Below are 25,000 nucleotides of genomic sequence, written 5' to 3'. Positions count from 1 at the left end.
CTCTTATTCTTAGAAACTCAAATTCTTGAGTAACAAAAATGATAATTATTCCTAAGCAACTCAAATTCGTGGTAAACTCAAATTTTTGTTAACTAATTATTATTATTAATCAAATTCTTTATCAGAGATTTAGGCAACTCAATTTTTTCCATCCAAGTTTACCATCCTGGCCTGTGCGTTTATAGAAGCTTATAGATCAGACCAACTGTTTTTGCAGATATATTTTACTTTTTTTTTTTTTTAGCTAGAGCATCTTCTAGAGCATCTACTTGTGGTGATAAATAAATAAATAACCTAATGATATAAAGGACTGTAGTCTCAGTGTCCTTATTTTGGACAAATCACTTGAACCACCACAAAATGTTTAGATGTAAATTATAAATAAGAACTGTGTCTCTCCATACCTTCTTGTCCCTGGTCCTCACTTCTCCATAGAAATCCAGAGCTTCCTGCGCCTCCATAAATTTCCCACGATGCAACAGGTACGCGCAGATCATCACCCCCGTGCGGCCTTTTCCCGCTTTGCAGTGAATCGCTGCGACGTGGTTCTCGTCCTCGGAGAGCCAATGATCGAGATCTTCACAGAACGGCTTAATGAGCTCCAGCTGAGGAGGGTTGTGGTCTTCAAACGGGTACTGAGCCACTGCCAAAGACAAAAAAACCCCCCCAAAAAACAAAAAACAAGGTCAGACTTCCTGTCTTTATGTAACAGAACAGTCGACCGTTTAGCTAATTCAATTTACAAAAAGCATGTTTTGGTAATAGTGCTACTGAATCTGCAGAATGTAGATGTGAAAGCAAACTTTATGTCCAAAGAGCTGGAGATAAAAGGGAGAACATTAGTGGGTCTAAAACAGAACCCTGTGGCAATGCATGTTAAGATCTAATTAGCCAAACTTCTAAACGCTTTCAGAGAGTTTTGTACTTTTCACTAATAAGCATGTCCACGATCCGCCCACTCGCGACACGTTACTGCGACGTCCAACTCCAAAAAGCTCACGGTATACATTTTCTTCAGCCTGTTTCCCCAAAAGTGTCCAGCCATTTCATGAGCTTTCCATCATTTCCGCCATTTTGGAAATATAAAAAGACATCCAAACTGAACCAAAAAGTAACACTCCAAATAACAAATATAAAAACAGAGACGTTCAAAATGAATTAAAAAAAACCACTTCAAATAGCACAACAAAGTCAGTCAGTGATTTTGACTGACGGCCTCTAGAGGCCGCTCTCGTACTGGACCGGGAAACACCATCGGGGTGGATTTTTGCAAAACCGATCAAGAGGTCGACCTCTAACAGCGTCACTTGCACACTACACAAAGCAGACATGAGACTTAAATAATATTTCACACAGAAGACCTCATCGCAATACGTTCCGCCATCTTGAAACTGCAGATATCACGCAGGACAAGCGCGTCATCCACAAAACAACACCAAACGACTCGGAAAAAAAAACCATTAACATCCTGAAGCTAGATGAAAGTAATCTGTGACCTGTCTACCGTAAGTGTGAGGAACACCCAACTAACACCTCTCTAAAATTAGAAGGGGGGAAAAAAGTACTTCCTGTTTCATTACAAAAAAAAAAACCCAAAAAACAAAACCCCTCAATTCTCCATGGGTTACCTGCGCAGATATATTACGACTGAACGCCACTTCCCGTTGTCCTGATTTAGCATCATAAACCATGGAAAAAGTAACTGCAACCGTTCACACGAGCCACGACCACATGATGTAGTTGTGGCAGCACTCTGGCGAAGTGGGTCCTATCAACTTCCTCTCTTCATTTCCCTTTAAATCAGGATCAGCCCAAAAATATCCACACAGAATATCCGTGTGACGAAATGAAGCGTGAAAACCTTCGTGTTTCAGTAACTACTGTAATCATCATGCCCCCGTTATTCATAAATAAATAAATAAAGAACTCCAGTTCCGCTTATTTTTACAATGATGCTACATCAGAGACTGGTCTGGGGTTTTTTCTGCTTTTTTTTAAAAAAAAGAGTGTTTAATGCGCCCTCGTCTACTTCCCCTCTCCGTTCGTCTTTTGGTTTCGCTATGAACGATCCTGTGCTCGCACCAATTCTGTTTCCAATTTTAACACACCCGCGTCCACTTCCCCTCGTCCACTTCCCCTTCAGTTAAAACTGACTCGTCACGCTAAAAAAAAAAAAAAAAAACCCGAATCACATAATTCCTGATTTAAACTAATCGGATTCGGTGAGAAACAGAAGCTAGGGCAGCCGTGTTCCAGTTTTAATGCTGCTGAAGCTGAAGCTAGTAAACAAAACCTTCGTAAAAACTTAAATGAACAATTTATATAAAAAGAGGAGGATAGATATGGGTATGATTGGGGAGGCGGGGGCCGCACTCACCCCGACAGTTGAATTTGGCCGTATCATAGTGTCGTTCTGCACATCTGAAAATGTACACAAAAACAATCGTTAAACAATATTAAAATAATAACACTGTACAGGGTTCAGTTCTCAAACTGGAACTACATCGACTGCATGTGTGTACGTGCTTATACAGGGGTGCGTGTGTGTGTGTACAGGGGTGCATGTGTGTGTGTGTACAGGGGTGCGTGTGTGTGTGTACAGGGGTGCGTGTGTGTGTATGTGTTCAGGTGTGCGTATATGTGTACAGGAGCGTGTGTGTGTGTGTGTGTACAGATGTGCGTGTGTGTATATGTGTACAGGAGCATGTGTGTGTGTGTGTACAGATGTGCGTGTGTGTATGTGTACAGGTGCGTGTGTACAGGTTTGTGTGAGTATGTGTACAGGTGTGTGTGTGTATAAATGTACAGGTGTGTGTGTGCGTACAGGCGTGTGTGTGTACAGGCGTGTACGTGTGTACACAGGTGTGTGTGTATAAATGTACAGACGTGTGTGTGTGTGTATAAATGTACAGGTGTGTGTGTGTATAAATGTACAGGTGTGTGTGTATAAATGTAGAGGGGTGTGTGTACAGCTGTGTGTGTATAAATGTACAGGTGTGTGTGTGTATAAATGTACAGGTGTGTGTATTTATAAATGTACAGGTGTGTGTGTACAGCTGTGTGTGTATAAATGTACAGCTGTGTGTGTATAAATGTACAGGTGTGTGTGTGTATAAATGTACAGGTGTGTGTGTGTATAAATGTACAGGTGTGTGTGTGTATAAATGTACAGGTGTGTGTGTAAATGTACAGGTGTGTGTGTAAATGTACAGGTGTGTGTGTGTATAAATGTACAGGAGTGTGTACAGGTGTGTGTGTATAAATGTCCAGGTGTGTGTGTGTGTGTGTGTATAAATGTCCAGGTGTGTGTGTGTGTATAAATGTCCAGGTGTGTGTGTGTATAAATGTCCAGGTGTGTGTGTGTGTGTATAAATGTCCAGGTGTGTGTGTGTATAAATGTCCAGGTGTGTGTGTGTGTGTATAAATGTCCAGGTGTGTGTGTGTGTGTGTATAAATGTCCAGGTGTGTGTGTGTGTATAAATGTCCAGGTGTGTGTGTGTGTGTGTATAAATGTCCAGGTGTGTGTGTGTGTGTATAAATGTCCAGGTGTGTGTGTGTGTGTATAAATGTCCAGGTGTGTGTGTGTGTATAAATGTCCAGGTGTGTGTGTGTGTATAAATGTCCAGGTGTGTGTGTGTGTATAAATGTCCAGGTGTGTGTGTGTGTGTATAAATGTCCAGGTGTGTGTGTGTGTATAAATGTCCAGGTGTGTGTGTGTGTGTATAAATGTCCAGGTGTGTGTGTGTGTGTATAAATGTCCAGGTGTGTGTGTGTGTGTATAAATGTCCAGGTGTGTGTGTGTGTATATAAATGTCCAGGTGTGTGTGTGTGTATATAAATGTCCAGGTGTGTGTGTGTGTGTATAAATGTCCAGGTGTGTGTGTGTGTGTATAAATGTCCAGGTGTGTGTGTGTATAAATGTCCAGGTGTGTGTGTGTATAAATGTCCAGGTGTGTGTGTGTGTGTATAAATGTCCAGGTGTGTGTGTGTGTGTATAAATGTCCAGGTGTGTGTGTGTGTGTATAAATGTCCAGGTGTGTGTGTGTGTATAAATGTCCAGGTGTGTGTGTGTGTATAAATGTCCAGGTGTGTGTGTGTTTGTATAAATGTCCAGGTGTGTGTGTATAAATGTCCAGGTGTGTGTGTATAAATGTCCAGGTGTGTGTGTGTGTATAAATGTCCAGGTGTGTGTGTGTGTGTATAAATGTCCAGGTGTGTGTGTGTGTATATAAATGTCCAGGTGTGTGTGTGTGTATAAATGTCCAGGTGTGTGTGTGTGTGTATAAATGTCCAGGTGTGTGTGTGTATAAATGTCCAGGTGTGTGTGTGTATAAATGTCCAGGTGTGTGTGTGTGTATAAATGTCCAGGTGTGTGTGTGTGTATAAATGTCCAGGTGTGTGTGTGTATAAATGTCCAGGTGTGTGTGTGTATAAATGTCCAGGTGTGTGTGTGTACTTACAGGTTATATATTTTGTAATGGTTTTTGTGTTTGGAATCCAAAAACCTGCAGAGACAAAAGAAATGTTTAATAAGAGGTGTAAAATTCTCCTCACTTTATCTGAAATAAATAACACAAAAACCAACAGAAACAATAAATACATGTGTGTGAGACAGAGAGAGACGGATAGAGAGAGAGACGGATAGAGAGAGAGAGACGGATAGAGAGAGAGACGGATAGAGAGAGAGAGACGGATAGAGAGAGAGAGACGGATAGAGAGAGAGAGAGAGCGCGAGAGAGAGAGACGGATAGAGAGAGGGAGAGAGAGAGAGAGAGAGAGAGCGCGCGCGAGAGTGAGAGACGGATAGAGAGAGGGAGAGAGAGAGAGAGAGAGAGTGTGAGAGAGAGAGCGCGAGAGTGAGAGACGGATAGAGAGAGAGAGAGAGAGAGAGAGAGAGAGAGGGAGGGAGAGAGAGAGTGTGAGAGAGAGAGAGCGCGAGAGTGAGAGATGGATAGAGAGAGAGAGAGAGAGAGAGAGAGAGACGGATAGAGAGAGAGAGAGAGAGAGAGAGAGTGTGAGAGAGAGAGAGCGCGAGAGTGAGAGACGGATAGAGAGAGAGAGAGAGAGAGAGGGAGGGAGAGAGAGTGTGAGAGAGAGAGAGAGAGCGCGAGAGTGAGAGATGGATAGAGAGAGAGAGAGAGAGAGAGAGAGAGACGGATAGAGAGAGAGAGAGAGAGAGAGAGAGAGAGAGAGTGTGAGAGAGAGAGAGCGCGAGAGTGAGAGACGGATAGAGAGAGAGAGAGAGAGAGAGGGAGGGAGAGAGAGTGTGAGAGAGAGAGAGAGAGCGCGAGAGTGAGAGATGGATAGAGAGAGAGAGAGAGAGAGAGAGAGAGACGGATAGAGAGAGAGAGAGAGAGAGAGAGAGAGAGAGAGAGTGTGAGAGAGAGAGAGCGCGAGAGTGAGAGACGGATAGAGAGAGAGAGAGAGAGAGAGAGGGAGGGAGAGAGAGTGTGAGAGAGAGAGAGAGAGCGCGAGAGTGAGAGATGGATAGAGAGAGAGAGAGAGAGAGAGAGAGAGACGGATAGAGAGAGAGAGAGAGAGAGAGAGAGAGAGACACTGAGAGAGAGAGACACTAACCGTACGACGTCATCTATGTTGTTGCGGTAAACTCCCTCCAGTCTCTCGGCTGGAAACCCCATAGCGATGATGTTCGGGTAAATATCTAACACACACACCCTCGTTAAGGAACCCAAATACATCCAATCCCATTTCACACCTCTTACACAACACCGAATATACACTCATCATTCATCCACACACACACACACCCCCGCCCCCCTCCCCGCTGGAGTGTATTTGTACGTGTGTGTCACTGCAGAGACGGTTACTCTGTGGTTTGGTGGTAAATGGACAGCTGGGGTTTGGTTTAGTTCCCTAAAAACTGTAACAGCGAAGGCCAGGTGCTGTCACGAACACACACACACACACACACACACACACACACACACACACACACACACACTGCTATTAACACTCCGGCTCCACCTCCTCCAACACTCAATTACTGCCACAACTCTCACCACTTTATAATAACCAGTGCGTTGGTGCTGCTGCAGGACATCACGCCTGCTTCACATGAACAGGTTACCATATAGTGAGCTGTAGGTGGAGTTTGGGGGCGGAGCCTAAATGCTTCCCTCCTAACTTGAACTGATTGTGAAGGTGAATAATGACGTCACCGAGATCTGAACGATGAGAAACTTCACTCGCACGCCGACGACCGCCTCCGACATTCCGACCGCTGGAGACGTACAGGTGGAGGAGAGGGAGGGAGGGAGGGAGAGGGGGAGGAGTAAAAATGATATCCACTTCCTTTTACAAAAATGAAGCAAAGAAAGACAAGAAAGAGAAACGTAAAGAAAGAAAAGTCACAGGAAGGAAAATTACATGCAAAAAAGGAAAAAAGAAAGACGGACGAAGAAAGAAAGGCGAAGAGAGCAAGCGGATGGTCGGGTGCAGAAAGGAAAAGAAAGAAAGAAAAAAGAAAAAGAACAGACAGATGCACAATGAAAAATGAAAATGGGATACAGAAAGAAAGAGGGTAGGTGGATGCAGAAAAAAGATGGATTAAGAAAGAAAGAAAGACAAGCAAGAAAGGGAAAAAGAAAGATGCATGCACATGAGATGAAGAAAGAAAGAGGATGACAGGACGCAGAAATGAAAAGAAATAAATTAAAGAAAGAAAAAAAACAAAAGGATCGAAAGAGAACGAAAGACAGGAAGAAGAAGTCACGAAACAGAAGAGGAAAAAGGAAACGGAAAGAAGAAACGAAAAATGAAAGAAAAAGGAAATTAAACAGTTGCAAAAAGAAAACGGAGACAGAAAAGGGAAGGAAACGAAATGGAAAGAAAAAGACGCCAAAAATGCAGAAAGCAAGAAGAAAAGAGTGAAAGCGAGGGAACGACAGGTTTGGGTTCGGACCCAAAGTTTTGGGTCTTGGAGAAATTTTGGACCCGATTCATCCCACCTTGTGCATAACAAACAAACAAACAAACAAACAAACAAAGAGGAATTTACATCGTCATGACGATAAAAACGGTCACTTTCACGACGTCATGGTGAAACTCCTCCCATCGGTAACCGCGCGTCACACAGACCAGCACCGAGACCCTGGTGGAGTGTTCACATCAGCTAGATCAAACTGAACTAAACGAAAACGGCACAGAAATTCCAATACGCATGCCGTCTGATCTAATCCGATCGAATCTAATCTGATCTAATCATTAAACCGTCACGACGTCCAGTGAGCATTACTCCTGGAACAGAGCAAATAAAAAGAGGCATCATTTCCCTCTCGGTTTAGCTTCCCTCAGTATTTCTGCATTTAATATGAACTAGCTCGTTCAAATATCCGTTCCGACGTGCAACGCAGCATGGTTACGAGGTCACGTGGTCACGTGAGGTAGTAACGCTGCGCAGCGCTGTCAACAAACGCCTCGGTGGCGCAGAAGCGAGTCAAAATGACTTCCGGTTCCGCCTTCCAGCCTTTACCCTGATCTCTCATTTCGTGCTTCCAGCTGTGTGCGCGCAGGACCTTTTATGGAGGTTTGTGGGCGTCGCAAATGCAAATGAGCCGCATCAGGAACGCAGGAAAATCAGCGTTTAGAAACCTTTCGAAATCCGGCAGGAAATTTCTGTTCCGTTTGCCTTACACAAACATTTACACACAACAACAAAGTGATGAATGAAGCCCAACGTGAGATTTCATGGCTCTCAAAAATATCTTCCGAATCATAAAAACCACTTTGTTCTGGACGGATTCCACGTGTAACGATGGCAACCAAAGCATCCGACGCTGGCTAGGTGAGAAAATGTCTGTGCAACCCCGCAGACAGCCAACACACCCGGCTAATGCGCTTTTTAAAAGTGAAAATCAACTCAGAAGTGGAACTGCATGAACACACGTCACGGTTTAAACCGCAAACACACAAACAAAGCAAAACGTGCAGAAACGATACCGTGACCCGGCCGCTGATTGACATCACGCAGGTCATTTCCTGAATCTGGTATCGAAAAGCCCACAAGAAAACACTTCTATAAAAATAAACAGTTACCGAAGCATCAGTGGCTGAACATTTTAAATTACAACCCAAACCTCCAAAAGGCTTTAACGCTAGAAACGACCCCGCAGAGTTCTCTCCTGGATGAGACGACCCCGCAGAGTTCTCTCCTGGATGAGACGACCCCGCAGAGTTCTCTCCTGGATGAGACGACCCCGCAGAGTTCTCTCCTGGATGAGACGACCCCGCAGAGTTCTCTCCTGGATGAGACGACCCCGCAGAGTTCTCTCCTGGATGAGACGACCCCGCAGAGTTCTCTCCTGGATGAGACGACCCCGCAGAGTTCTCTCCTGGATGAGACGAGGTCAGAAATGACGTCGGACCGCTGGAGACGTGACTCAGACGAAATGCTGAAGATCCTCTTTTTAAAACGTGATGGACACGTAGAGTCCGTAAAAGTAAAAAATAATAAACATCATCGAGATCCTCTGGGAATAACGTTACACTCGAGAAACTAATCCCGTCCTCCGAATACGGGGCTTTACACGCATTTTCACTTCAGGTCTAATCAGTATTGACTATTTTTGGACTTACTCTTAAGAACAATTGGACAATGACTGGATTTTGGACAACACCAATTTTGGACATATTTTTGGACAACGCTTAGATTTTGGACAGTGATTGGATTTTGGACGTATTTTTGCACAGTGATTGGATTTTGGACGTATTTTTGGACAGCACTTAGATTTTGGACTTATTTTTGGATAATGATTAGATTTTGGACAATGATTGGATTTTGGACGTATTTTTGTACAGTGATTGGATTTTGGACGTATTTTTGGACAGCACTTAAATTTTGGACAATGATTGGATTTTGGACGTATTTTTGGACAGCACGTAGATTTTGGACTTATTTTTGGATAATGATTAGATTTTGGACAGTGATTGGATTTTGGACGTATTTTTGGAAAGCCCTTAGATTTTGGACTTATTTTTGGATAATGATTAGATTTTGGACAATGATTGGATTTTGGACAGCGCTTAGATTTTGGATCCTATTTTTTTTTTTTTTTAAAGAACGCTTAGATTTTGGACGAATTTCCGGACAACGCTTGCATTTTAGACTCTTCGACTGAACAAATTTCATTACAACATTACGCCCATTATCCTCAAAGTCACTCGACCAATCATAAACCTGCGATTCCGCCCCAAACTCGTTCTGGTTCTTAACGTGATCCGAAAACGTCCTACGTGATCGGTGTGGATCAAACAGAACCATTTCTGTTCTTTAAAACAACAACCACAACAACCACCCAGCTCTCAATCAGAATACAAGAAGGTTAACGTAGTCTTCACCCCACTCTCTGACGGTGACGCCGTCCTACTCCACCCACGGATTATTCATTTTTAACCAAAAGAACATGATCAAAAATAATAATACAATAAAAATCCCAGCTTGTAGGTCAAGGATACACGTCAGGTCCAGATCGAATCCATCTTCTTGGTATCGTCTCTTTTCTCGGCTCACGATCTGCTTGATGAACGCCATCACAGTTCCACAGTTCACTTACAAACACGACTGCGTATAGGAAAAGACGTCCGTTGTCCCCGTCTGCGCCGGTTTAGAGCAGATTTATATATCTATCTACACGTGCGTACAACGCGTCCGATCCGGCAGCAAAACGTCCGGTGATTATGGTAAGCGTATACTTGCGTCCAAAAAGTTCTCAAATCTGCTTAATACAGACATAAAGTTGTCGTCTGCTCGTCTGGACGTGAAAATGTGGATTTTTTTTTTTTTTTTAGATAAAGTCAAAACCAGGCCCTGTGGAGCTTTCCGAATCCAGCGATACCGGGGACAAAAAAAAATGATGATTTTTTTTTTTTAATTAAAAAAAAAAAAAAAAAAAAAAAAAAAGGCTTCTGGGTGAAAACCAGATTTCAAAACGGATGATCTCGGATGCTCCTCGGGTTCTTCGGGAATTATTCGGACTCGAGGACGAAGATGACGACGGCAGACACGGATCTACTCCTCCACGAAAAGCAGGACCGATACGATACTCCGGTCTACGAGAACGCCGGACCGGCTCTCTGACAGAGTTCCTTTCTCCAGAAGGTTCAGTTCGGATTAAGAGCTGTTAACGAAGAGTAATGATTTATACACCTGGAACAAATCAAGCTTGTAAAAGCGGGATTATTCGGGTCGTTTAGGACGTGCAAACCGGGACGCTGATCCGAAAGGTTCCGTTAGAACTAATACATATACACATATATATATATATTATACAATTAGTAGAGCTGAAGCTTGGCGTGTCTGTGATGGAGCCGGATCTCCAGCGAACAGGCCCGAATCCTTCCTTCCTGCTTCAGATAGCAGGCTGCGCTGATTAAAACGAGGATTATTTCAGCGTAGAAATGAGATGCTTGAGATCTGATCTGTAAGTGTGTCCTACAGCTTGAAGGGCCCGAGCAGGGCTCCAGTCCAGACTACAGCAGGCCTGAAGCAGACTGTCTCAGTGTCTGACACCGACATAGCACGGCTTATAAATGTGTCCTAAAGCTGATCAAGATGCTCGTGGAGAGTAAAACAAACGCAGAAATCCTGAGTGTCCCAATCCTCCAGGAGAGAAAAGGGCTCTCCGATCCTCCAGGAGCCCAAACGCAGAGCATCAGATCCGCCGTGATTTACCTCCGAGCCGAGCAGGAAAACCTCTCCATCGCCTCTCATGTGGGGGGAAGAGGATCCACAAAGCGTCCCTTTCACTCCCAAATGCACTTTCAATCAGTCTCTAAGTGCCATTTCTCTCTCTCTCTCTCTCTGTGTGTGTGTGTGTGTGTGTGTGTGTGTCTCCTCCACCTTTTAAAAAGCCAAAGCCGTCCTAGCGAGCGATCATCTCCGCCGTTCAAAAGGTCGACGCGATTTCCGACACACAAACGCGGCCCTCTGCCAGCTCCACCTCGGCCACAGCCCGAACACCAAGCGCCCCGGGTTCAGGAGCACGTCCACGCCGCGGATCTGTCGAAGGGAATCATCTTCTTTCTCGCCGTTTCTCTCTCCGCGTCTCTCTCTCCAGCTGAACTCTCAAACTTCCATCATGGCTTCCAGCGGAGGAAAAAAGAAGCTAGATCTGGCAGAATGAAGCACCGTATCCCTCCGCCGGAGCAACAAATAGCGCCGTGTGAACGTCAGTCTCCGAGTCATTCGCGAGCGTCCCGAGCGCCGAGTTTCACTCACCGAGTCACTGCGGAGGAAAACGCGTCGTTTCTTTTCTTCTCTTTTATTGTTTTTTTCTCTTTTTTTAACTGTGGGTTGTTTATCTAAAGCCGTCCTGTACACCGAGCAGGAAAAAAGGGGTTCAAAGTCTGTTCGCGCTGTGTGCGGCGGAAGAAGATGGAGGTCGAAAGATGGCGGCGCTTCGACCCTGTCAAAGTGGTCACGTGATCAGATCATTGGGGAAGTTTCTGTAATGCACGTTACAGTCGAAGAACCTGACTGTACACACACACACACACACACACACACACACACACACACACACACACAGCCTGTTTTATTTTCATTATTTTATAGTTTGTAGTGTTTATATTGTTTATGTGGATGTTTATATTTATTTATTTATGTTAAAGTTCAAAATGAAATGAGCCTGAATGCATTCATCTAATATACATTACACTGCTTATTGTTATTATTATTATTATTATTATTATTATTAGTAGTAGTAGTAGTAGTAGTAGTATTAATACACTTTATTATTGTATACACACGCTCATTGTTATTAATATTTTTCTTTTTGTAATGGCTTTTACAGTTTACATTTTAGAAAATATTTTGAATTACTTTTCTTTGTGAATAATGTTTACAGTCATTCTTTAAATAGTTAAAAAAAAAAATTAAGTATTTTTTTGGGGGGCGGGTCTTTGCTTGTATGTATTTTTTTTTAAATTATTATTATTCCTGGTCATTTCCACACACAGAAACTCAAAGCAGTTACACCGTTAACCGGCATATTCTGTATTCTGTAAGTTAACATGATACACGCTTCTTACTGTATTATAAATGAAGACCGGCGTCGTTTCAGATTTAGATCGATTGTCACAGTTTACAGAGGGGATAAACAAAAAGTATAAAATGTGAGAGAAATTCAGTCAGTTGAAAATAAAGTAAGGGGAAAATCAAATAAAAAAGAGAGAAGATGTGTTGGGTACGTCACAGATATAAGAGATAACTAGTAGAAGTTTATAATAAGCCGGGTGAGTAAAGTGAAGTCCGGTTGAACTAAACCAATTTAGTTCGAATGATCAGTCAAGTAAGCTTAGGACTATAATTGCAAGATTATATCTCGACCATCACTGTGTCATTATAAATAATATGGAGCCCCTGGTTACATATCACAGACCTCAATTTAATAACCACTGCTCGAACACACACGTTTTAACAGGGGTCAGGTGTGTTCGAGTGTGTTAAAGTATTTTTAAAGTGTATTAGGGTGTGTTAGAGTGTGTTGGAGTATGTTTGAAGTGTGAGAGATATGTGTGAGAGTGTGTTACAGTGTGTGAGAGTGTGTTACAGTGTGTGAGAGTGTGTCATAAAGTGTGAGAGTGTGTTATGGTGTGTGAGAGTGTGTTACAGTGTGTGTGTTTGTGTGTGTGTGTGTGTGTGTGTGTGTGTGTGTGTGTTAGAACATGTTAAAATGTGTTAGTGTTACAGTGTGTTTGTGTGTGTTATTAGGCCAGAGAGACAGACATACAGACAGACAGGTCTGCTGATGGAAATAGACAGGTCCAGCAGGTGGCGGTAGTGCGCTGTATAGAAGCCCGACATTTAAAAAATATGACGTCATTTCTTTTGTGCTCTCAGATCAGCAGCCTCACTCTGATCTTTTCTTCTTTTCTCCATTTCTGAAAATATGCTTTTCCTGTGTTAAACTGATCTCCAACAATGACGGAATTATTCAAATATTACAAGCCTAAGAAATAATCAATAAGAAAAAAATAAAATAAAATAAAAAGTTTTTTTTTTCAAGTTTCAAAAAAATATAGGATAAAACAAACAAAAAAAAGGTACAAAAATGCAGAGAATGTGTTGTGACTTAAACTCTCTGTTAAAGATAAAAAGCTCTGAGCTGTTCGTGTGGATAATATATATCATATACATATCCCATATCAGCTACAGATATAAACTAACACACGCCCGTGCTGTATGATTGGCTGTACACAAATAAATACAGAATATACATCATAAATTAGCATGCATCATTTTTATATAAAAAAAAATCAAGAAATGTCTTTTATATTCATTATATGTTTGAAATAGTGCAATAATTAAAATTGCAAAGAGATAATAATAGTAAAAATTGTAAAAATAAAAATCAAATAAATAAATAAACAATAATCATTTATATATAATATAGATAAATACACACATATATGAATGCTATATATTTAATTTATTTGCCAAAGTGGATACGTGCAAAGAAATATTTCATTAATATATAATACATATATTATTTATATGCCTTTAATATTCATAGAAACATTCAGATGTAAATGAACACACTCGTATTAATTTAAAATAGTTTAAATAGTTATGGTTTTTATTCTGAAATATTTCACCTCATGATTCACTGAGCCGCTCCTTTAAATACAGCAGGTTTCAGAAACACACCGAGTCTTGCATCATGCCTGTGAGTGTGTGTTCAGCAGTTAGGTGTGATCCGCGCGTATGTGTGCGTGTTCGTGTGTGTGTGTGTGTGTGTGTGTGTTGACAGAGATGGAGTACAGCACAGTAATTAATTTGTATAATTCACACATATTAATGGCACTATTAGACTAGTGAGGGTTCGTGTGTGTGTGTGTGTGTGTGTGTGTGTGTCTGTGTGTGTGAAAGATCCAAACATGTACCGTGTTTACAAGAAATAATGACTGAATCTGAATAAATCCACACGTTTAATGGTTGTATTTGTCTATAGAACTGGCCTTCAGCAATTTTGAAGTAGTTTGTTATTAAAACGCAAATTTCGTGTAATTACGCCACAGCGTTGTTGAGTTCTGGATTCTGATTGGTCAGAAGGTTTATTTTCTGTAGCGCAGCTGCAAATCACTGGTCTATTTATAATGAACATGTTATTGTTTTTATAGCTACAGCAAGAAAAGATTTCATACGGTGAAGCTTTTATGGAAGGAGTCTCCAGTGTCAGGAGCGAACATGTTTCGTGAACATTAAACGTAACTATAAATGGATAAAACGTAGGACTACGCTGTAATTTTACACTTTTAATTTTTCTTGTAGCTGTCCAGCTTGCACACCGTGTCCTGGTCGCATCCCTGCAGCAGCTGTTCGTATCGTTTTCTCACATCCAGGTACAGAGGTGAAAGCTCATCGAGGCCCGGCAGGATCAAAGGTCGCTCGTTGAGCCGCGCCTGCAGCCGGAGGCCGTCGGGGCAGTTGAACAGCGCCATCAGCAGGTTAGCGGCGTACGGTACAATCTGACCGGTGCGGAACACTCGGCTGTGGTGAGAGGCGAAGTTGGAGGAGTTGAGAGGGACGTCGTCTTTAAACAGGTCCAGTAGCGTGAGCAGGGGCAGTAACGTCTCAGCGTGGCCCACCTGCACCATGACCGCCTCCGAGACACGCCCACCTGACCTGACCCACACAGGTAGCATCACATACATCATTTAAAAGACAAAGGATTTGTGAGGACTAACTGCATGGAGGTGATGTATAATTTCACATATTAGCTAATAAATAAGCACACACCCACATTTCATGAGCGGCTGTATAAAAATAAACACAAAACATCGGCTATAAATATACACTTAATTTACACATCTGTGTATAAAAAACATTACAGAGCATTTCCCACCTCATCTTGCTCCTGAAATATTGTTCTGCTTACCTGCGTCACCTGCGTCACCTGCGTCACTCCGGACAGGGTTCTTCAATTTATCAATTCATTTATGATTCGAAAATGTTTTTTATCTTTGTAATCTGCCGTATAATACAGGAACAGTCTTCTTTTTTATTCTTACACTAAAACTCGCAGAACTCAGAACCTGTGGGTGAATTTCATCACTTTCAAATATTTTACAGTGTGATAGCAGCAGTATTTAAAAAAAAAAATTCAATTAAGTAAGTAACCAAAAAGTAAGCAATAATTAACTAATAAATAACTAAGTAGCTAATAAGTAACTAAATAACTAACTAATAAATAACTATGTAATTAAGTAAGTAATTAAATAACTAACTAATAAATAACTATGTAATTAACTAAGTAATTAAATAACTAACTAATAAATAACTATGTAATTAACTAAGTAATTAAATAACTAAGCAAGTAACTAATAAGTAACTAAATAACTAACTAATAAATAAGTAACTAACAGATAAGGAAGTAACTAGTAAGTAAGCGTCTAACTAACTGAGCAAGTAATTAACTAAGTAATAACTAAATAAGCAAGTAACATAAGTAACTAAGTGAATTAATTAAAATATTTTCTTTTTTTTAAATATTTATGTTTATTATTTATATTTATATATATATATATCATTAATTAATATCATTAATCATTTGTAATTAAAAACTAGTAAATTCTCTGTATTTATTTAAACACCTGATATGTTTTCTATGTTCTACTGTGAATAACATACGGGTTTATGAGATTCGCAAATCACTGCGTTCTGTTTTTTTTATTTTTTATTTATTTTTTTTACATTTTACACAGCGTCCCAACTTTTTTGGAATTGGGGTTGTATTATTATTGTCGTTATTATGATTCTTATCAATGGGATGATGTTAGTTTGTTAGGGTGGTGTGTATAATAGATCTGCACGCCTGCTCCGTGATAAAAGCAGTAGTCGGGAGTTACCTGGTCTGATTGGCGGCCGTGTCGAGGCGTTTGAACAGATCGTGGAAGAGAATGCAGCTGGCTTTACTGTTAATGTCGTGACCAAAACCACGTTTCCAAAACTGCTTCAGATCCCCAGAGTACTCCAGCACCTAATTACAATAAATAAATAAACAAATTATAATGCTAATAATAAACGTTTACGTAGCGAATCTCATCACTCAGTGTGATTAGCAGAAGTATTTGGTTTGACGTGGAAATGTTTTTTTTTAAAATGACATTCAATTACCTTTAAGTAAGCTCATATATAAATAGGATCGGTCTGAATACCGGTCAGAATCAAATCAAATCATTTTCAATAAGTTCATCCATAAATCTGCGTAGGGTTCAACTGAACAGAAGAAACTGCCATAATGTGCCAATAAATAAAGAAACAAACAAACTTAGCAGTCAATTTTAACATTTAAAAGTGAGTTAATGCGTAACAGTTATGACCTGAAGACATGCGGGGACAAAACAAAACAAACAAATGTGTAAATATTTGCCAATTTAGTGTCAATCAATCAATCAAACTTAAGTGAGCTAGTGCATAATAATTACAGCAAACAAGAACAAAACGATGCAACTTAAAAGGAATCTGAATAAAACTAAAACTGAAATAAAATTGTACTAAATAATTATAATAAATAAATTAATTCAATTAAATTTAATATAAAAATATAATCATTCCATTTGAATAAAATAAAATACCTCAATGAATTAAATGGTCAAAATGCGTTCTGGAGAAAGAGAAGTTCAGTAGGTACAGTACTGATGAGGATTACCCAGTGTGCAGCTGAATTACTCAGGTTATGGATGAAAAATATCTGGAAATGAACTCCACGCTCCGATCACGTGAACACACGGATGTGCGAATGTGGTTTTGTCCGTACCTGTCCGTCCGCATCGTCGAATAACCGACACCAGGGTGAGTTCATGCTGCGGATGGTGAACTCGTACGCACACAGATAAAACCCCATCTCCACCGCGTCTGCAGCGCAAAGCAGAAATCATTCATAAATGCAGTCCTGCGGCGCTACAAGCCTCAGCTTATGATAAATCTGATCAGCCAATCGGGGTGCCTGCAGGATTTAACCCCTCCCCACCACTATAAAGCGCTCTCACACACATATACTCAAGAAATGCCACTAAATAATTAATAAAAAGTAAACCTTGCCTGCCTGTTTGTTCACCCTACGCCTCAATCACCACAATAGTTTACGTCATGAGTCTATACACATCTGCTGGGAAGCATGGTGGTGGTAGTAGCATCATGTTCAGAGGAACCCTCTTGTACGTAATGTTAGCCAGTTTTTACTAGCTATCTTGATTAGATACTTAGCCACAGAGGGAACTCTAATGCTAGCTATGCTGTAAGCTGGCGAACTAGCTAACTAGCTGTACGCAGACATCCCACAGATTCTAAGGAACAATCCTGAACTAAATAATTGTACACGCGGGCTCAGATGACATTTCTAATCACGAGTCAGAAGATTTAAAACAATATTTTCTTCTTCTTCTTTTCTCCTCCTCAGTCAAACTGCATATATCAGGACCGATAACAACAATCGCTGCTGCAGGGGCTAATCACCTGGCTGGCCTCTACATGCGCTGCCCAAGGGGTGCATCTCACGCACCACTTTAATCTGTTCTGTTTGAAGCGGACGGATCTCAACATTGCTGGGACTCGAATGCTCACTTCCAACCTACTCTACACCGTCTCCCATCCACTCTCAACGGCCTTCAGCAGCAACAACAACAACAACAACAATAACAGCGATGCTACCCACTAAACTCTTTTGGCGTTATCCAGCATGGATCTGGCCCCACACACAAACACGGCCACACACTGGATCTGGTGATCTCATATGGTTTAACTATTAATGAACCAAAGATACTCAACATTCTCAATTCTGACCACTACTGTGTCTTCTTTGTAAATTTCAGCATGTACTAACACTGTGAGGGATAAGAGGACTGTCACTAAGCTCTATCTCACCGCTGATACCTTCAGCATATCATCTCTCCCCTCTCCTTCACTCCCTTCCTTAGACACTCTAGTGGAGAGCTTTAGTGACAGGCTGACCAGATGTATTACCTCTGTTGCCCCATTAAAAACAAAAACTGTCTCTGGGATAAGTAAAGCTGCCGCTTGGAGAAATAGTACCTCCATTGGACGACTAAAAAGAGACTGCAGAAGAGCAATGGAAGCACACAACGCTTATGGTTCACCGAGTGATCTGTAAAAATAACTCCAAAATGCTTAATAATGAAATGAGGTCTGCGAGAGAATCTTACTTTTCACGTTTAATTGACAGCCACAAAGGCAACCCCAGATTCTGCTCGTCCATCGTCGACAGGCTGCGAAACACCTCACCTCAAATATCATCAGACCTTTTCACAACCGAAAAGTGCAGTGAGTTCGCAGCGTTCTTCAGCGATAAAATGACTATCATCAGGCAAAACAGAGTCACAGCTTGTCCTGCGGGTACGTAACTCTCCACCTATTGCTGTAAAATGTAATCTATCCTCTTTCTCCGTGTTCAGCCCTAACTCGCTCGCCCTGGTTATATCACTCACGAATTCTTCTAGCTGCTCTCTCGACCCGTTACCCAGCAGCTTTCTTAAACTGGTTTTAAACTCATTATTACCAGACATCCAGAGCATTGTTAATCTGTCCGTCCAGCAAGGACGTTTTCCACACACCTTTAAGACAGCTATTGTTAGGCCTCTGCTGAAGAGAAACCATTTCTTCTGATCCTTCTGTGCTGGGTTCTGTGCTACAGACCTGTCTCTAATCTTCCATTTCTTGGCAAAATAATTGAAATATTTGTGTCCATACAGCTCAATAACTCTCTCAACATCAGTAATGAGACATTTCAGTCTGGCTTTTGGTCCAACCATAGCACAGAAACTCCATCCATCCATCCATCCATCCATCCATCCACTTTCTATACCGCTTATCCTTCAGGGTCGCCGGGACCCTAAAATAACAAAATAAGGACTCAGGTAATCTGTCCGTTCTAGTTCTTTTAGATCTCAGTGCTGCCTTTGACACGGTTGACCATGAGATCCTTCTTGACCGACTGCAAAACTGGGTTGGCGTAACAGGCCTAGTCCTAGACTGGTTTAGATCCCACTTAACTGGCAGGGAATATTATGTTGCACCGTGTACACACACCTCCCGATGTCATGCGATATCTTGTGGTGTTCCCCAAGGATCACTTTTGGGTCCTTTGCTATTTAACATATATGCTGCCATTAACTGGTGTAATTAATTGATGTAACCTCTCCTCCCATCAGTATGCAGATGACACGCAACTCTGTCTCTCACTTGCCCCAGATGCCCACAAGTTGATTAGCACCCTTGTAAACTTCTGTAAAGCACTACGTAAACATTGTTTTGAAAAGGTTATATATAAATAAGGCTTTACTTACTTAATAATGTTGCTTTTATATTATATTGATGTACATGATAAAGTTTGGGATGCCACATTTATGGCATTTGGGAGATGACTTACAATGATCTCATTTTTGTTTTTATAGAACTGAGCAGTTGAGGGTTAAGGGCCTTGCTCAGGGGCCCAGTAGTGGCAGCCTGGCGGTGTTGGGGTTGGGGTTTGAACTCATGACCTTCCGAGCAGAAGACCAACATCATAACCACTGAGCTACCACTTCCTGTGAAATTTTATTTCAGTTCCACACTGAAAATAACATTGCTAGGTAGTGCACACTAGCCTGTAGTGACGTTGATGTAAGGGAGCTGTAATCGATCGGCGAGTTTCTCCTGAACTCTTTTCATCTCTGGGCCATTCCTAAAAAGCTCCACCTCCCTCACGGCATCTTTGTTGTTCTCCACTGTCTCCACCAAGCGCTGGCATTGATCGAAAAAACGCATCAGCTTGTCGTCAATGGTGTGCGGCAAATCCTCACCTACAAGGAAATAGAGAATTGAGTGAGGGGGCGTGGCCTGTGTGTCTGTAAATCTCAGTGAAAGATGTATGGCCTCTGTGTCCTAGTGAAGGAGGCGTGGCCTCTGTGCCATAGTCACAGTAAAGGAGGTGTGGCCTCTGTGTGTCAGTCACAGTAAAGGAGGTATGGCCTCTATGTGTCAGTCACAGTAAAGGAGGTGTGGCCTCTGTGTGTCAGTCACAGTAAAGGAGGTGTGGCCTCTGTGTCCTAGTGAAGGAGGCGTGGCCTCTGTGCCATAGTCACAGTAAAGGAGGTGTGGCCTCTGTGTGTCAGTCACAGTAAAAGAGGTATGGCCTCTATGTGTCAGTCACAGTAAAGGAGGTGTGGCCTCTGTGTTAGTCTCAGTGAAGGAGGTGTAGCCTCTGTATCTCAATCATAGTGAAGGAGGCGTGGCCTCTGTGTCTCAGACACAGTGAAGGAGGTGTGGCCTCTGTGTCTCAGTCTTAGTGAAGGAGCTGTGGCCTCTGTGTCATAGTCTCAGTGAAGGAGGTGTGGCCTCTGTGTCTCAGTCTTAGTGAAGGAGGTGTGGCCTCTGTGTGTCAGTCACAGTAAAGGAGGTATGGCCTCTGTGTGTTAGTCTCAGAGAAGGAGGTGTGGCTTCTGTATCTCAATCATAGTGAAGGAGGCATGGCCTCTGTGTCTTAGACACAGTGAAGGAGGTGTGGCCTCTGTGTCTCAGTCTTAGATAAGGAGGTGTGGCCTCTGTGTCATAGTCTCAGTGAAGGAGGCGTAGCCTCTATGTCTCAGACACAGTGAAGGAGGTGTGGCCTCTGTGTCTCAGTCTTAGATAAGGAGGTGTGGCCTCTGTGTCATAGTCTCAGTGAAGGAGGCATAGCCTCTATGTCTCAGACACAGTGAAGGAGGTGTGGCCTCTGTGTCTCAGTCTTAGATAAGGAGGTGTGGCCTCTATGTCATAGTCTCAGTGAAGGATGCGTAGCCTCTGTGTCTCAGACACAGTGAAGGAGGCGTAGCCTCTGTGTCTCAGACACAGTGAAGGAGGTGTGGCCTCTGTGCCAGTCTGCCTGTCAGTCGGAATAAAGGACAATCAGAGAAAAACACTTTAAAAGGAAAAAAAGCAAATTTTAAGGACTGCAAAATCACTTTTAGGGCAAAAACACACAAACTCTTGGGGTAATGTACACACACACACACACACACACACACACACACACATACACACACACAAAATAAACAGTGCACAGAAATCTGCAAACTCATTTGTGCTGTACTTTCAACTTAGACCTTCACCACATGATCAGTGTAAAGTCACACACACAGACAAACACACAGACAAACACACACAAATGTAGGGCAGACCTGTGCAAATTCACCTACTACTGGAGCTTCATGTTGACTTTTAAGACTTCATAAGGACAAATTTCAAGCATCGTAAATTTAAATGAAAAAACAAGCAAACAAGCAAACACACAAACAAACAAATAAATAAAACTGACTTTAAGGCTGAAACACACTTCAGCTGTTTAGGAGATCTATAAGACACTTAGATCAATAAAAGAAGGAAATAAGAGACAAGAAGTGTCTGTAGTAATGTGGATGTGAAACTAAAGATCTGAAACAGTCATGGAGACTCGGCCCACACACTCCTGAGGAATTTAATAAGAGCACTCAAATCTGAACAATTATATAACATTTAATATACTTCACCTTGAAGGCCGAGACCCTCCATGACTCCGTGTTTGAACGCCAGCGTGCTGTTGACACATCTGTGTTTGGAGCTGGTGAGGAACTTCACTCGTCCCTCTCTTAAGTTCTCCTTCGTTATAAGCGTCGGGAACGCTTTAATCAGCCTCCGAGCCAAATGTCTATGATCTGAGCGTCCTTTTTCCACCAGCCGTCCATCCATGTCCTCCTTGTACCACATCTTCCAGCTCTGGAGCTCCTTGACACAGCTCAGATCAGCTCGGCTCTTCACCAGCTTGGCGAACTGGATCATCTTCTTGATGTTCCCCGAGGTGGGGTACCGGGTTCCGTGCCTGATGATGGCGCTCAGGTGGACGGCTCTGCATTGTGGAGACGGAGGTTTCACCCAGGACTGGTTGATGGCCAAAACATCAGACATGAGATAAGGGTTCACCTCCTCATAGCGACTTTTGGTGTTGAAATATAGCACGTTGTCTGGAATGGGTCCAGGCGGTGACATCACGTTACACCAGGACGATGGAAATGCGAAAGACACAGCGTGTAAATTAATAGTGGCGACCAATAAACACAGGAAACCCATTGTACTGCTGGAAATGTCACCCAAGTACCCAAATGGCCCCTCTGTGACTGGTTATATTTAGTCTGAACACCAAGCCCCGCCTCCTCACACTGTGATTGGTTAGTGGTAGAAGCCCCACCTCCTTTTTTTTATCATGACTGGCTGTCAGTTTGACCATTCTAATTACACTTACCTAACCTACAGAAAGGATAACGTGAAATCAGGCCACTTGGTCATCAGTTTAAATCGAATAAATCCCTTTAAAATTGTACAACAAGCCCCGCCCATCCAGGCCACCATTGGCTAGTTGTAGCTCCGCCCACTGTCCTCAAGATTTACATAAAAATTATATAAACAGTATTGAAATTACATGTAGAATTAAATTTTATATGTTAAGTACTACAGAAGTCAAGTACAATAGCAGCATTATATATTTTAAGTAGCACAAAAATATTATAGAAATCATTCTGCAGTACTGTAGCAGTGTTATATACGACAATCAACTCAGAAATATTAGGCTATATAAATCCTGCAGCAGTATTATATTATACGCTTGAATTATTACAGAGGTATACAATATAAATCATACTGCAGTATTATATCAGTAATAAATGTGGTATATACGGTAAGTGATGTGCAGTACAGTATAGAGTCGATAGGGGGCGCTCCGTGCTCAGTGAATGATCTGAAAGCACTACAACCCATTTCCGGTTTTAACAAAGTCACTCTGTTGTTTTGTATCATAACTGTCTCGTTTGATTTGTCCCTGTTTATTTCATTAAGAACATGTTTAATATATTAAAAACAAAGCTGTATTAGGGTTCATAATAAATAATAACAAAACAGACATTTAAAATGTTTTCTTTGGACTGAGACTAACAACTACACAGGCATAAAGTGACCGTTTTTAAAAGTACAATAATATTATGTTTCTTAATATATCCTTTAAATCAAAATAGAAATTTGGTATAACATGGTCATTCAATTCCCGTCCAAGCTGCATGCTATAAATAGTAACACAATAATCTTTTAGTTTCTATTTAGTTTCTATATTCTAAGTATCTATTATCACATTTCTTTCACAGTTCTGTAAAGAGTAGATCAATTTTTTTTTCTACATTCAAAGGTGGGGTTTTTTTTTTTTTTGGTATGAATTAAAAAGACACCAAATATATGTGTGTACATCAAATACTAAAATAATCATATGAAACTACACACTGATAAAAAACAAACAAGCACTAATGATGGTGAGAAAATTTGAACTTAAACTGAAGCAAGGATCCAGAACATTACAAAGCAGTTGCGTTCATAAATGCTTACATTAATCCGGTGCTTTAGTTTTACAGTCTATTAAATGATGTGCAGCGCTGCCTGAGACCCCCCTTTGTGTGATTTAGGAACAATAACAATAATAAACCATCCATCTTCTATACCGCTTTATCCTTTTCAGGGTCACGGGGAACCTGGAGCCTATCCCAGGGAGCATGGGGCACGAGGCGGGGTACACCCTGGACAGGGTGCCAATCCATCACAGGGCACAATCACACACACACTCACACACCCATTCATACACTACGGACACTTTAGACACGCCAATCAGCCTACCATGCATGTCTTTTAACAGAAAATCACACAAAGATCCCTGCTGAAAAGAAAACCCCCAAAAGAAACCATCCCAGAAATTTTTAATGTTTCCCACTACAAATACCATTACAAACCATCAGCTAACCACTAAAACCATTACCATTACCATTATTGGTCCTTAATGGGATCCACTAGACATAACATTCCACCAGTAGAAGGCAACAAATGACCAGTAGAGACCCACAGGGACCATTACAGTTTCCATTAAAACCAATACAATTGCCATTATAGCTAACCATTAAAACCATTACATAGTAGGACGTATTAAGGATGTACTGTAGGTCCTTAATGGTATCCACTAGACATAACATTCCACCAATAGAAGGCAACAAAATGACCAGTAGAGCTCCACAGGGACCATTAGGCCTACAAGTATAGCTAACACCATAACTAACCATTAAAACCATTACAAATTCCATGAAGGTTTCTATTGTTGTTTTTTTCAACAGGGATGATAAAGAAGGGAGGGATGTGATGTATTTTTAGACACTGATAGGTCTTATTAGTGCATCATTAGGGCTTAGTCACGGTTAAGCTCTGGTTTGTCCAGAAAAACCAGTTTCTGCGACACAATAGACGACATCATGGACAAATCTCCTTGTAACTGCTGTGTACAGAGCAAACACGCGCGTCTAGCTCCACTTTGAGCGCAGGATTTGATTGGGGTTGTTGTGTTTAAGGTGCACGGTTCCTGCAGGTAAATATAAACATGTAATAAAGCGGGTGAGACTGTTATACGCGTTGTGTTGACTCTCCTACTACAGATGATCCCGTTCCTAACGCGCTTCCAGGAATTTCTTCCGGCTCCGGTGATGACGCGTTACGCAACGGCGCCGTGACCACGCCCCCCCCCCCCCCCCCCTTCTCCAACGTCCAGAAGCTTTCAGATAATAAAGCAGGCTGGAGGAGCACGAGCACGCGCACGCGCACGAGCACGTCTCCGCCACCGAGCAGCTGGAAAAACATTACCTACAGGATTAATCTCACACCTGGCGGAGCGGACAGGGTCCGAGCCTCAGTGTGGGCCGAAAATAACCCGACTAAAGTCTCTGGATGAGGCTCCGAGCTGCAGTTGGAGCTAGAGATTGTGTTATTGTGTTTGTATGCGCCACGGTGTGTGTGTGCGTGAGTGTGTGTGTGTGCGCGAGTGTGTGAGTGTGTGTTATTCTGTACGAGGAGCTACAAGTCGGCTGTTGACATCATAACGGTGAGACCCTGCTCTGTCTTTTATTTAATAAGATTAGTTTTTTACTGTAAGGTGTTTAGGTTGGCGTTGGT

General features: G+C 41.9%; 3 protein-coding genes across 3 annotated transcripts in view; 1 reads left to right on the top strand and 2 right to left on the bottom strand.

Moving 5' to 3' along the window:
* The window catches only part of ptena (phosphatase and tensin homolog A), a 12,994-nt gene extending 3,434 nt beyond the window's left edge, over nt 1–9,560 (bottom strand). The window contains exons 1-5 of the mRNA XM_053632405.1: nt 9,475–9,560; nt 5,578–5,662; nt 4,461–4,505; nt 2,378–2,421; nt 405–643 (exon numbers count right to left, since the gene is read on the bottom strand). Of these exons, the coding sequence (XP_053488380.1) occupies nt 405–643; nt 2,378–2,421; nt 4,461–4,505; nt 5,578–5,662; nt 9,475–9,550 (489 nt within the window). The 5' untranslated portion in view covers nt 9,551–9,560. The remainder of the gene's footprint in view (nt 1–404; nt 644–2,377; nt 2,422–4,460; nt 4,506–5,577; nt 5,663–9,474) is intronic.
* Nucleotides 9,561–13,928: 4,368 nt separating this feature from the next.
* On the bottom strand, nt 13,929–22,111 carry LOC128612335 (multiple inositol polyphosphate phosphatase 1). Its single transcript, XM_053632404.1, has 5 exons — nt 21,523–22,111; nt 19,624–19,818; nt 16,779–16,876; nt 15,868–15,998; nt 13,929–14,644 (listed from the first exon to the last, which is right to left on the bottom strand). Exons 1-5 carry the CDS (start codon nt 22,097–22,099, stop codon nt 14,275–14,277), a joined length of 1,371 nt encoding a protein of 456 aa, XP_053488379.1. The 5' UTR covers nt 22,100–22,111; the 3' UTR covers nt 13,929–14,274.
* A 2,497-nt stretch (nt 22,112–24,608) lies between these two features.
* sgms1a (sphingomyelin synthase 1a) overlaps nt 24,609–25,000 on the top strand; it is a 16,459-nt gene continuing 16,067 nt past the window's right edge. The window contains exon 1 of the mRNA XM_053633100.1: nt 24,609–24,929. The gene's annotated coding sequence lies outside the window, so the exon portion shown is untranslated. The remainder of the gene's footprint in view (nt 24,930–25,000) is intronic.

The sequence above is a fragment of the Ictalurus furcatus genome, chromosome 9 (genome assembly GCF_023375685.1).
Source record: "Ictalurus furcatus strain D&B chromosome 9, Billie_1.0, whole genome shotgun sequence".
NCBI lineage: Eukaryota > Metazoa > Chordata > Actinopteri > Siluriformes > Ictaluridae > Ictalurus > Ictalurus furcatus.
Note: the sequence above shows the minus strand (reverse complement) of the source record. Positions and strands in the feature narration are given on the sequence as shown.